This window comes from Ciona intestinalis, chromosome 4, assembly GCF_000224145.3.
Source record: "Ciona intestinalis chromosome 4, KH, whole genome shotgun sequence".
NCBI classification, from domain to species: Eukaryota; Metazoa; Chordata; class Ascidiacea; order Phlebobranchia; family Cionidae; genus Ciona; species Ciona intestinalis.
In genome coordinates this window covers 2,960,532-2,973,138 of record NC_020169.2, presented here as the reverse complement: position 1 = coordinate 2,973,138, position 12,607 = coordinate 2,960,532, and the positions used below count along the sequence as shown (strand labels likewise).

The 12,607-nt window shown below is 37.8% G+C and overlaps 1 protein-coding gene across 1 annotated transcript in view; it reads right to left on the bottom strand.

Annotated features, from left to right (window-relative positions):
* LOC100177838 overlaps nt 1-12,332 on the bottom strand; it is a 17,060-nt gene extending 4,728 nt beyond the window's left edge. The window contains exons 1-39 of the mRNA XM_026834084.1: nt 12,253-12,332; nt 12,102-12,197; nt 11,763-11,795; nt 11,410-11,535; nt 10,787-10,906; nt 10,245-10,499; nt 9,322-9,582; nt 9,029-9,238; nt 8,618-8,729; nt 8,362-8,469; nt 7,914-8,127; nt 7,578-7,754; nt 7,285-7,483; nt 6,851-7,120; nt 6,530-6,766; nt 6,354-6,473; nt 5,957-6,165; nt 5,557-5,644; nt 5,310-5,474; nt 5,106-5,249; nt 4,745-5,023; nt 4,464-4,640; nt 4,221-4,405; nt 3,953-4,112; nt 3,270-3,489; nt 2,965-3,126; nt 2,469-2,594; nt 2,173-2,332; nt 1,952-2,090; nt 1,766-1,897; nt 1,575-1,688; nt 1,396-1,509; nt 1,217-1,330; nt 1,038-1,151; nt 865-978; nt 695-808; nt 351-464; nt 177-290; nt 4-117 (exon numbers count right to left, since the gene is read on the bottom strand). Of these exons, the coding sequence (XP_026689885.1) occupies nt 4-117; nt 177-290; nt 351-464; nt 695-808; nt 865-978; nt 1,038-1,151; nt 1,217-1,330; nt 1,396-1,509; nt 1,575-1,688; nt 1,766-1,897; nt 1,952-2,090; nt 2,173-2,332; nt 2,469-2,594; nt 2,965-3,126; nt 3,270-3,489; nt 3,953-4,112; nt 4,221-4,405; nt 4,464-4,640; nt 4,745-5,023; nt 5,106-5,249; nt 5,310-5,474; nt 5,557-5,644; nt 5,957-6,165; nt 6,354-6,473; nt 6,530-6,766; nt 6,851-7,120; nt 7,285-7,483; nt 7,578-7,754; nt 7,914-8,127; nt 8,362-8,469; nt 8,618-8,729; nt 9,029-9,238; nt 9,322-9,582; nt 10,245-10,499; nt 10,787-10,906; nt 11,410-11,535; nt 11,763-11,795; nt 12,102-12,197; nt 12,253-12,322 (5,980 nt within the window). The 5' untranslated portion in view covers nt 12,323-12,332. The remainder of the gene's footprint in view (nt 1-3; nt 118-176; nt 291-350; nt 465-694; nt 809-864; nt 979-1,037; nt 1,152-1,216; nt 1,331-1,395; nt 1,510-1,574; nt 1,689-1,765; nt 1,898-1,951; nt 2,091-2,172; nt 2,333-2,468; nt 2,595-2,964; nt 3,127-3,269; nt 3,490-3,952; nt 4,113-4,220; nt 4,406-4,463; nt 4,641-4,744; nt 5,024-5,105; nt 5,250-5,309; nt 5,475-5,556; nt 5,645-5,956; nt 6,166-6,353; nt 6,474-6,529; nt 6,767-6,850; nt 7,121-7,284; nt 7,484-7,577; nt 7,755-7,913; nt 8,128-8,361; nt 8,470-8,617; nt 8,730-9,028; nt 9,239-9,321; nt 9,583-10,244; nt 10,500-10,786; nt 10,907-11,409; nt 11,536-11,762; nt 11,796-12,101; nt 12,198-12,252) is intronic.
* Between the last annotated feature and the right edge of the window lie 275 nt (nt 12,333-12,607).

The window sequence follows — 12,607 nt, the reverse complement described above, 5'->3', positions numbered from 1 at the left end:
TACCATTTAAACAGTTGATTCCTGTATATCCAGCAGCGCATGCACATGTATAACCGTTAACCACATCAGTGCAATTTCCACCATTCATACAAGGGTTTGATGCACACTCATCAATATCTAAATTAAAATTTAGACGTTGTTTGTTTTTGAAGAGGCACCAGTATTAAAAATATTACCAGTTTGGCAGTTGGTTCCTGTATATCCAGCAGCGCATGCACATGTATAACCGTTAACGACATCAGTGCAATTTCCATCATTCATACAAGGGTTTGATGCACACTCATCAATATCTAAATCAAAAATTTAGACGTTATTTATTTTTGAAGAGGCACCAGTTCCTCAAATGTTACCAGTTTGGCAGTTGATTCCTGTATATCCAGCAGCGCATGCACATGTATAACCATTAATGACATCAGTGCAATTTCCACCATTCATGCAGGGATTTGATGCACACTCATCAATATCTGAATAAAAAATTAGAAAATACTTACTTTTGTAAGTAACTAATACCTAAATATTACCAGTTTAAACAGTTGATTCCTGTATATCCAGCAGCGCATGCACATGTATAACCGTTAACGACATCAGTGCAATTTCCACCATTCATACAAGGGTTTGATGCACACTCATCAATATCTAAATTAAAAATTAGAAGTTATTTATTTTTGAAGAGGCACCAGTATTAAAATGTTACCAGTTTGGCAGTTGGTTCCTGTATATCCAGCAGCGCATGCACATGTATAACCATTAACGACATCAGTGCAATTTCCACCATTCATACAAGGATTTGATGCACACTCATCAATATCTAAATTAAAAATTAGAAGTTATTTATTTTTGTAAACACCAGTTTCAAAATATTACCAGTTTGGCAGTTGGTTCCTGTATATCCACCAGCGCATGCACATGTATAACCATTAACGACATCAGTGCAATTTCCACCATTCATACAAGGATTTGATGCACACTCATCAATATCTAAATCAAAAAAATTAGAAGTTATTTATTTTTTAAAACACCAGTTTCTAAAATATTACCAGTTTGGCAGTTGGTTCCTGTATATCCACCAGCGCATGCACATGTATAACCATTAACGACATCAGTGCAATTTCCACCATTCATACAAGGATTTGATGCACACTCATCAATATCTAAATCAAAAATTAAAAATTAGAAGTTATTTATTGTTGTAAAACACCAGTTTCTAAAATATTACCAGTTTGGCAGTTGGTTCCTGTATATCCACCAGCGCATGCACATGTATAACCATTAACGACATCAGTGCAATTTCCACCATTCATGCAAGGATTTGATGCACACTCATCAATATCTAAATCGAAAATTCAAAATTAGAAGTTATTTATTGTTGTAAAACACCAGTTTTTAAAATATTACCAGTTTGGCAGTTGGTTCCTGTATATCCACCAACGCATGCACATGTATAACCATTAACGACATCAGTGCAATTTCCACCATTCATACAAGGATTTGATGCACACTCATCAATATCTAAATCAAAAATTAAAAATTAGAAGTTATTTATTGTTGTAAAACACCAGTTTCTAAAATATTACCAGTTTGGCAGTTGGTTCCTGTATATCCAACAGCGCATGCACATGTATAACCGTTAACGACATCAGTGCAATTTCCCCCATTCATACAAGGATTTGATTCACATTCATTTATGTCTGTTAAATGAATTTTGTTATTGTGAATTTGCTCTACTCCTTTTGTTTTAAACATTGTTTATGAAAATTTAGCCTACCTGTGCAGTGTGTACCGTTTCCTGTGTATCCAACAGAACAAGTGCAATAGAAGCCACCTTCAGTTTCAATGCACATTGATGAGTTTGGAAATGATCTGTCACAGTTATTCAGTGTGCTGTTGTTGCACTCCTCTGTTATATAAACAGTTTTAACTAAATTTTCAACAGACTAAAAATTAACTTTACTTATATCTATGCATGATCCACTTAAAAATGTAAACCCTGTGTTGCACAAACATTCGTATGATCCATTTTTGTTTCTACAACTAGCATTGCTTGAGCACAGACTTGTATTTGAAGCACATTCATCAATATCCTCACATACCTGCATATGACATATTTTAAAATGTTACTTGTAAAAAGTTTTTTCAAACGTAATGGAAAACAAACTGTTATTAAATACTTACTGATCCATTTCCAGAAAATCCACTCAAACAGTTGCATCCATAGCTTCCATCAGCCTCAACACATATTGACCTGTTGCTTTGTGTATTACAGTTGTTTTGTTGTGGATCAGAGCATTCTTTAATATCTTGACAGCTTCCACTTTTGTTCTCGTACCCGGAACTAAATTGAAAATATTTAAACCTTCATTGGTTTAGTTCAAAAATATAATAACAACTGCTATAAAATTATCGATTTAATATTAACTTAAATCCTGTTTTAAATTGGTTATCATGGTAAAATTATTTTTGTAACTTACGAGCAGTCACATCTGAATGAGCCAATTAAATTTTTACAAGTCTCTGTTCTGTTGTTGCAGGTGTGGGTCCCAGTTTCACATTCATTCCTATCTGTACATGCTGACTGTTGTGAAACGCCAGGCAACCTAGTAGAAGAGAAACAATAACTCACCTCGATTTTGCACAAGTAAGATCAATGAATGCAACTTACCTTATCTTCACGTGGCCAGAAACGACAGTCGTTAAACATGGGTGTTCTGTTTTATACACCTCGTGCCAGCTTACGATTTACCGAGTATGTTACTTTGTGGGTGATTATTTTTTGGGTATTATCTTATTTTTATGTGTGACTGATCATTTGGACAACCCATTACTGACCACTGGATTAGAGGAATTGCCGTTAAGTGTCTTGCCCAAGGACACATACGCCCACAATGGTAGCAACGGCGAGCCAGGAACCTATTATATCTGGGTTAGAGTCAGGTGCTCTAACCCACTGTGCTAAGTTAAATTCACCTTTCATATCCTGACTTGCACACACAAACAAAAGAGCCTCCAGTATTGCTACATGTTGAGGTTGCATTGGAGCAGTTATGTGCTCCTGTTAGGCATTCGTTTATATCATAGCAATCATCAGTAGAGTTGAAAATCTTTGAATACCCATCGTAACAAACACAACTAAAATATAAAGAAAGTTTTGATTACAAATGGTATGTTTCAAAACCTTCATGTGTTGAAGCAGTTTCATTAGGAAATCAAATCATTTTCTATATGTTGTGTTTTGTAGCTAAAACATAGGTGTATATTTTACTTATTCTTACTTGTAGCTTCCAGCTGTATTGTTACAACTTGTGTTAGATGCGTTAGCGCAGGGATTATTTTCTTGACATTCATTTATTTCATCGCATAGTGTATTGTTTGAAGTGTTGACTCGGTAACCCGAATGACATAAACAATTGTAACCATTAAACACTGGAGAGCAAACTTGTGAGCATGGGTTTGACTCGCACATGTTAATTGTGGTGCAATTTCTTCCATCGCCTGTCATAAGAATCAGGTTTACTTGGCTTTGTAAAACTATGTGAACTAATGACTTTAATTAAAATGAATGTATGAAACTTATTTGCCCACGCATGGCTGGAAAGGACGATTTGGGCAACTCTTTAGTGGCTGCAGGGTTAGAGCAATTGCTGTTATGTGTCTTGTGATTATTTTTCTGAGATTTTTGTCATTTTTTATGTGTGGCTGATCATTCGGACAACCCATTAGTGACCACTAGGCTGGAGGAAATGCCTTTTGTTGTTCAAGGACACTTTCGCCCTCAATGGTAGCTGCGACAAGCCTTGAACCCGTAGCTGCTGGGTAAGAGGCAGGCCCGCTAACCTTTGTACCATGATGTCAGATTTGTCTCTTTGGTTATGGTAACAAAGATAGAAGAAGTGAACAAAATCAAACTATGTGATAGTATCATATGAACATAATTTTGAAACGTGCGTTGATATACCTGCTGTTCCTGATGGACAGGAGCCACAGGTTTGACCAACTCCTGGTGCCTTTATATCTGTACAGTTTACACCCGCGTAGCAAGCTCCGAAATCGCAGCCATTTCGATCGTCGGTACAATAGTGGCCATTGTAAGCGTCTGTACATGCACATTCAACAATCTGCAGAAATGAAGAACAATTTGTGTGATTCACTCGCTGAACTCGTTAGACCCATTACCATGGGATTGATTTGGGAGAATTTTAGGGATAAATTTAAGTGTAACTTACAAGGAAATCCGTCGTGCCGTATTTGCTCTCATTGTATTGACACACACCGTTGTTCTGGCAATTACATAGTTTAACTGGTATCGTAACAGCTTTTACTGCTTGCAAAGCGTCAGTAGCCAAGACCACAAGCGTTATGTTTGTGTCTGTAGTGTTTGTTTGAACAGTCCAACTGAGCAAACCTGAGCCTGTGAAAAGCAGTTTGATGTTGAAGCAATATTTCTCTTCATTTGTTCTGCTATTTACCTGAATCAATGTGCAATCCAATTGCCGGCGTGTCGTTTGAAATTGAATAGGTGATTTGATGATTTTCCGCGTCAATCCCGATAAGTTGAAGCTGTGATAAATGTCCAACTCTTACTTGAAAAAAACCATCCACGAAGTCAAGGGTTGTGGAAATAGTTACATTTGGCGGCGTGTTCGCTAAAAGTTATACAAATATCTGTTACTTAATAATACAAGTGACAAAATAACGTTTCTACACGTCGTAACTTATAAACGCTGTTCCAAAAACCTATAGGTATTACCGTTCGCTTGTGAAGTGGCTTGTGAGGAACTCTCTTCAGTTAAGGTTGAAAGTCCAATGTCTGTTCTGTTTGTAGTTAAAACGTCGTACAGGCATGTGGTGGAAAGTACCATGTTGATTGTGCAGTTGGCAACAATGCCAGAGAACAAGCTGCTGTTGCGCTGTGCAGCCACCAAGTCTTCAAGGAACGGCGGTCTGGCGGTTACATTTGGGTTATGCATATCGAAGGTATCATTGCCACCGCCGTAATAAAACAAGCTTTCCGATTTACTGATTTTCCCTGTATGAATGGCAAATTAGGTATCAAAAAATACATACTGTGTGCCGTAAGCATTTTCGTAAAATATCACACAAGATCTTACAGGATTGTCCAAATGTATAGAGTTTTGATTCTAGAAGTGTTCCATTTAAGATGTCCAAATTTTCAGTGGCTTTGAGACTGTTGTAATTCAACGCTGTGCCGTTGCGTGTTATAAAGTCGTCTGTCTTATCACCGTTCCAGCTCCCTAATACATTTAAAAATAAAAGAAATGATTGCTGGATTTAATTTTAACCCAACGACTTACCCAGCAACCCTCTCATATTGTTTCGAAGCGATGCAGCATGCCCGGAGAACTGTAAACTCAGAATATACAGCGAAGCAGAGACCGTTATAGAAGTTGAGCTTGAAAAAACGGCAGTGTAGCTTCCCGAGTTCACCGTTATCGTTACATTTTCCGCAATGGTCGGAACTGAAATTCGTTAGCTTGTTAAACGTACGTTATGAAAACTTCAAGTTACACTATCTAACGCTAGACTACACTACAAGCTCACCCGAAGACAAAGCTGTCAAAGCCACTCCATTCCTTTTCACTATAACACCACTTCCGTTTACACTACTGTAGTCAATTTCGAATTGAATCTGAATGTAACATAGATTATGAGTTATACCGTTTTCGTTGGAAATTTTTAATTAACGATTATAACTTGTTTATTTTCGCGGGGCAATGCGGGAAAACGACGGTCGTTGTAACATAGGTGTAGTGTTTCATACACCTTATGCCCGATTGTGACTTTGTGGAGAATTTTTGGCAAGTTTTGTCAAGCTTCTTGTGCGAAAACCCATACACCAACAGGGGGGCATCGTCGAGCCTCGAACCCGTAACCTTTGGGATAGAGACGGACGTTGTAACCCCTTTGCCAGGACGGACAAATATTTGTATTGCTGCTTTACCGTTGCAGAAGGCGACGCGAGATCCTTCGCAGCAAATGCAGTAAACACAGTTGCGTCTGAAAAAGTCCCGTCAGATTTGGTTGCTCTCTTTGTCCTTGCCTGCAGCGAGAATATCCTTGGTGCGTAAACATAGTCGTACTCCCCTCGGCCATTAAAAGTGTATGAGGCACCGTCTATCGTGGTGATGTGGGGATCTCCGAAACCGAAACCTGAAAGTTATGGTCTGAGTTATATTTAAACAGAATAAGCACATTGCGAGCTGCCTTAATGGATATATAATGTGGTAAAAATGGAACTAAAAATCAATTGCTCTTAGACTTTGTGGTAAATGTTCACTTTTTGTTATATATATATATAACATATTGATTTTTTTATTTCTAATATTGATTGTGTTTACTTTGGACTATTGGAACATATCCTGCACAAGTAGCACGTGGTCGTCTTCTTCTGTATAAATTGCAATACCCACGGTCGTTACTCTCGTAGCAACATTGTCGTCGTGGTATCCAGTCTCTATCTGTACAAAAACGCGGAGTTTAAACACCAACAGTAGACTGAATTTTACACCTCTACCTCTTGCAGCTTTGTGCTGGCTCTGAAACAGATTTCTGCCTCGCGAACGGAAGTCCCTGTCTTCTCCGAGTGTAAACAGCGGTATTTGATGGGGCTCGTAAAAGCTGCCGAAAGTGCCGGTCAATAAATGACCTTGAAAAACATTGGGAAACCAACGAGATGGAAACGATGCAAATGTTTTGTAGCAGCACCTTGTTCCAAAACCTTGAAACGGCTGGTAGCATCGCTGACCGTTTACTGTTGAAAGAGTATCGGTACATTAAAATAGACGCGATAGATTGAATTTATCAAAGTCGATTCTTGGGTAATGCTGTTACTTACCTTGTCCAATATTCCATTCACTTACATCGGCTGTGTTGTAACTATCACTATCGTCTGTATTTATAATATCTTCGATCTCAAAATCGACAGAGCGACTGAACCGCCTATCCATACCAGCTTGAATCGCAGTGCAAGGACAAGGTACTTGTGGTACCGAGTATGTGGTTTGAATGTCGTTTCGATACCATTTTATACAGCCACAACGAGCAGTACCGGTTGCCGATTTGCTTGCCGTCAGATGATAGAAATATTGGCCTTTTTTGACACCATCTGTAAAATAACACCATCTGTAAAAGAAATGATAATAAAACCATCTGTAAAACGAAAAATTATCGTTACGAACATTGCAATACAGGCTAAATAAATAGGTAGTTTACAAAAGTAAATGTTCTTATTGTATAGTTTTTAATTTGCAACAGATGAACGTTGGTTACTTGTTCGTTGAACTCGCTGGTCTGGTCGGTAATCTCCTAAGCTCTCATCGAATTTCTGATCAAATCCGTTGGTGTAGCCGATTAACGCCCTTTCGCTTCGACGTAAGCCCACTTGCCATAACATTGCGTCTTCTTTGTAGAGATACATAACGTACGTATCGCAACCATCAGACGCCAATACAGCTTGAAACGTACTCGGCTTAAAAAAATAACAGTTAGAAACATTTATAGAAAAGGAAATTAAAAGTAAGCAAAATATTGTCGGTGCGTTAAACTTCAAACAGAGTGCTTACATATTTCTTGTGACCAGTGTATTCGTAGTGAAACATGACCACTTTGTCCCAAGTTACTTTAAAAACGAAAATCGGATCAAAAGTTGAAACGTTGAACTTTTCGTTAATTCTCTTCTTTACTTCTTGCACAACTGCCTCACCGGCCGCATCCAATGTACTTTCGATCTTGTCATAGGACTATACAAAAAAGAAGCATGTTTTGTGAATACGAGTCCTTTTTTTAAAAATGAATAAATTGTAGCTTCCAGCTTTATTTATTTAAACCACAACTGCATAGCTTTCTGTTTGAACTCCCATCCATGCCTCTGTTAATAAGCGCACGCCATTACATAATACCTGGTAGTAAAGACTTCCCCCACTCCCTTCTCTTAAATCATGGTCGTCCCAGAACGCAGCAAGCAACGCTATGTTTCTTGTATTTAAACTGAATCCCTCTTCAAAGGGACGGAATAATCGGTAGCCGTAATAGGCACCAAGCAAGATCAGACCATTCGCCGAGGCTCGAAATTGATTGAAAGTTCGTTGACCGAAGGGTATTCCGTACTCTAATCTGTTTGAATAAGAATATAACTTTCTTTATCACGCACATTTAAGAATTCGTAAGTGTTTTTTTTTGTATGGCTAACAATTAAGATAACCCATTAACCCATAACCTCTGGGTTGGAGGCGGGCGCGCTACCACTTAGCCACAGCGCCGTACAAAAAAACGCTGTACCAGCGCTATTTATTTGTCTAAAGTATACTCAACGTTCCAAAAATTGTAACATGACTTGCCACAACTTACTGCACTACATCTGTAACCACATCGTCACCAGGTCGCATCATGATATCACCATTGCTGTGACCGTACGGAAGCAGAATCTTCTCATAACACTTCACGTTTCCGTTTCCCCTGAGTCATTAGTTCACGGTTGTGTAAATGGAATAGATAAGAGCATAAACAAGATACCAAATTTAAAATCCGGGCAGTTTTATTGAGCCTCGGATTCCTTGTTCTTTGGGCCGGTGACAGGAGTTATAACTTCTAATGTGTAACTAACCTGAATCCAGTGTTACAAGTACAAATGTAGCTTCCTATTGTGTTGTTACACATAGCGTTCGGGGCACACGGATTGCTGTGGCATTCGTTAATATCCTCGGAACAAAGTGAACCTCAATAAAACAATAAACTTCAAAAAACAAATCACAAAAAACAACAAGTTTTCGCAACTATAAGTAATGTGCATGATATATAGTAGGGTGGGGGAGATGCACACCTTTAGCACATAATATCCAAACATCCTGATCGGGTTTTAAACGATTAACAACGGTCTATGGGAGTCGTGAGGATACGGTTTTATAATTCTTTAAATATTCTTTGTTTATTACTAAACAGGACGAGAAAATAGAATGAAAAGGTGTCCCATCTTGCCCCACCTTACTATACGAACTAGTTGACGACAATGCCCTACCTTGGTAACCAGGCAAACACCTGCAAGTATATTGTGGACAGTTATCTTCGCAGTATGCGTTATTCTGACATGGATTTGGGGAGCACGAAGAAATGCATATGCGACAACGATCGCCCATCCAATTAGCAGGACATGCACACGAGATTGTTATTCCGTTTGTCGAACAGTTTCCTCCGTTTTTACATGGTTGGTGTTTGCACAGATTATTGACTGAAATGTGCAATATTAAACGTTACGGGTTAACTACAATACTTCTACCAAAGCTTGAAATTCTTGTTACTCGTATATCTTACGTTCGCATGTTCCGTTTGCTGTTTCCAAGTACCCGTGGCTGCACTGGCAAGTGTATGTACCAGCAGCACCGTTCACACATTCGGAGTTGGGAATATTTGCACACAATTGATTGCCGCTCTGCTCGTCGCATCTTCTCCGGGCTTTGCATACTGTTTCACTATTTGTATCCTTTTCGTAACCTTCCAAACAGGAGCATTGTTCCCCGCCCTGTGGAGTTACCACGCATTTGCCATTCGTGCAAGATCGAGTGCATTGACCAACTACAATGTATATTATATTAAAAAAACATAGCAATGATTTTTAATCATTTTTTATCACATAAAAGCATGACTGCTAAACCCACAATATAAAGTATAAATAACTTGCGTTGTATTTAATTACAACAAACAAGATTTAATTGAAATACGTGTGCGTAAAGATTTGGTATACAATTATCATAATTTTACCGAGTTCCGTGGCGCAATATAGTCATTGTCATGTCCTATACTGAATACATTCAGTAGGCCATTTCATCATTAAATGGGCATGTTTAATGAAAAATCAAAATTTGAGTTTAAATGTGATCTAACGGTACCGGCAAAGTTCTAAAAACTTTAAGGAGCAGCGACTTTGCAACAATTGGTATAGGACTTCCAACTATGGCGTAGGAATTTGGTTTTCAATAATTGCACTTGGAGTTCCTTACCAAACTATTATTTTAACTACGTCATCATTTTAAACAGCTTTGCGAATATTTGTTTTGGTTCGGAAATTGACAGTTTCCCACAACAGTCATATGTACTTGCGCCATTAACCACAAGAAACTATCCAGACCCGTTTAACCAAGTCAAAATACGATAAATACTAACCCTAGCTGGTTACACTGCAATAAACTAACCTACTATGAATTATATATCCTGCACATACTTAGACAAACGCATACCTGTTTTAACGTGTAACATCTTCACTGTTTTCTTGCCACATATATTTTCCACATCCACGCGAATAACATATTCGGTTTCTGGCATTAAAAGTTCTCCAGTAGTGTACTCTGTCGGGTTAGTTAGGGTTCGCGTCACGTTTTGTCCACCAACCACAGCGCTAAATGTAAACTTGTGTGACAACGATCTGTTGTAGCTCAGAATCACCTTGATAAAACGACGTCCTGGTAACGCACTCACATCCACCGCGAAGCAGTCTAGATACAAATACAATAGGTTGCGTAAAATGGTTCACGTTTTCATTCTATTTTCTCGTTCCATTTGGTAGTAAACAAACAACATTCAAAGAATTAAAAAACCGTAACCTCACGACTCCCATATAACATTGCTATTTGTTTAAAACACGATCAGGATATTTGGATAGTATATGCTAAAGGTGTTCAATCGTACCCTACAGTACTACAAAGAACGTTTAGTTATTTTAATTTGCTCGTATTAAAATCTACAGTAAAATATAACATGGACTGTTTTATCCACACACTACCTTGGCATTGGAAACCATTTCCTGTGTATCCGCTTTTACAGATACAAGAGTAACTTCCATTTAAGTTCAAACACATAGCATTCTCATTGCATCCATGGTTGCCTTTACATTCGTCAATATCTGTAATAAATCATGGCATGTAACGCCGCTGGTATTTAACATTTTTGCAGTCTTTATATGCAAAATAAAATCTACAAATTTTATATTAAAATCAAACGAATTTTATAACAAAACCCAGCAATTTTTTGGGAAGTAAATAAATGGCGTGTTTCTGGCAGGCCCAAGTTGTAATCTCTATTGCATGGTGTACAGAGTAAAGTCTTACTATGCATATAAGTATGTTTGAAACAGACATTTAACAATGTGATAAACACAACAGATTCAAACGACTTCCCCCTGTCATATTCTACCATTGTGAATACAAGATACCTCGGAATATACTGTGATTGGTTTATTGGATATTTGTCTCGTGTCTCGCCTAAACAAGTTTTAATATTGTTTTGTATGATGCGATCACTGTTCGATTTGCGAATATTGGCTAAAAATAATACGCACAATCTTAAAAAACAACCATTGTTGTTTTAGAAATGAATTGGCTAAAGTTAGATGCTCCGAAAACGTACCGTCACAAGTAAATCCGTCCCCGCTGTACCCAGGTTTGCAGGAGCAAATGTACGAGTCTTCTGTATTCGTGCATATACCTCCTGTTCTGTCGCACATGTCCATTCCCAACATACAATCGTCTACAGCTAAAACACACGATTACTTCAGGGAGGGGTAAGATGGGACATGTTGATTCTCCTTTCTTTTGGTAGTTAACAAAGAATATTTTACAACTATTAAAGAAATGTGATAATTGTTTAAACGACGACCAGAGTGATAACGACATCCCATTTTACCCCACAGTATTATATCGTATATATTTAACTCCAGCTATAACCTAAAGCCGACATGCAACATTATATAGAGTACTTACCGCCGCTCCCACTTCCCGTAAAATCCATCATTTCTGTAAAATTATTTCGTTTGAGCTTTTAGGTATATAGTCAACGGAAATTTGAATATTTCTAACACAGCATACCAACAAGCAATAATTGCAAATTATCGTATTTGAATTCTACCTTTCTGATTTCCCAAGCTTGTATGATTTTCATACAGTATAGCACCAAACAATTGACTAAAGTAATATTACCATTTACATATACTCTGATATTATAAATGCAGTACAGACCAAAATGTGTTGATCAAAGTATATTATTATTTTATGTATATAATTTTAATCCACCAACGAAGCAAGTAAAATATCGTAACTTACCGACGCTGCAATCATTTCCAGTAAATCCCTCGTTGCACAAGCAGCTTCCATTCGTACAGACACCGTTCGCACCGCACCCAGGGCTACATGTGGTTCCTGTAATATCTCCCGTAAATTATTCAGCCCAAAACTGCACCCATATTTACCATACCTTGAACTAAATCCAATACAGACGTTGCAATGATAAAGAAAATCCACACACCAACAAAACTAACTTTCATTATTCGATTTGCTCCTAGAATTAAATATATGCTTAGTGTGGTACTTTATGCTCCCTTGTAGCGTATAACCTCACACATAGTTTAAAAATCTATGATTAAAAGTTAGGGTATCTATAACTACTAGTATTATATGCATTTGTATATAGATGCATTTATACATTTGTAGTGCATGTAACGCCTACGTATTGTACTACACCGTAGTTATCCCTAACTAAAGGTGGGCATAATGAGACATCCGTATATGAAGAAGTTTCCTGTTGTGAATATTGCTTAAGCCATTGAACA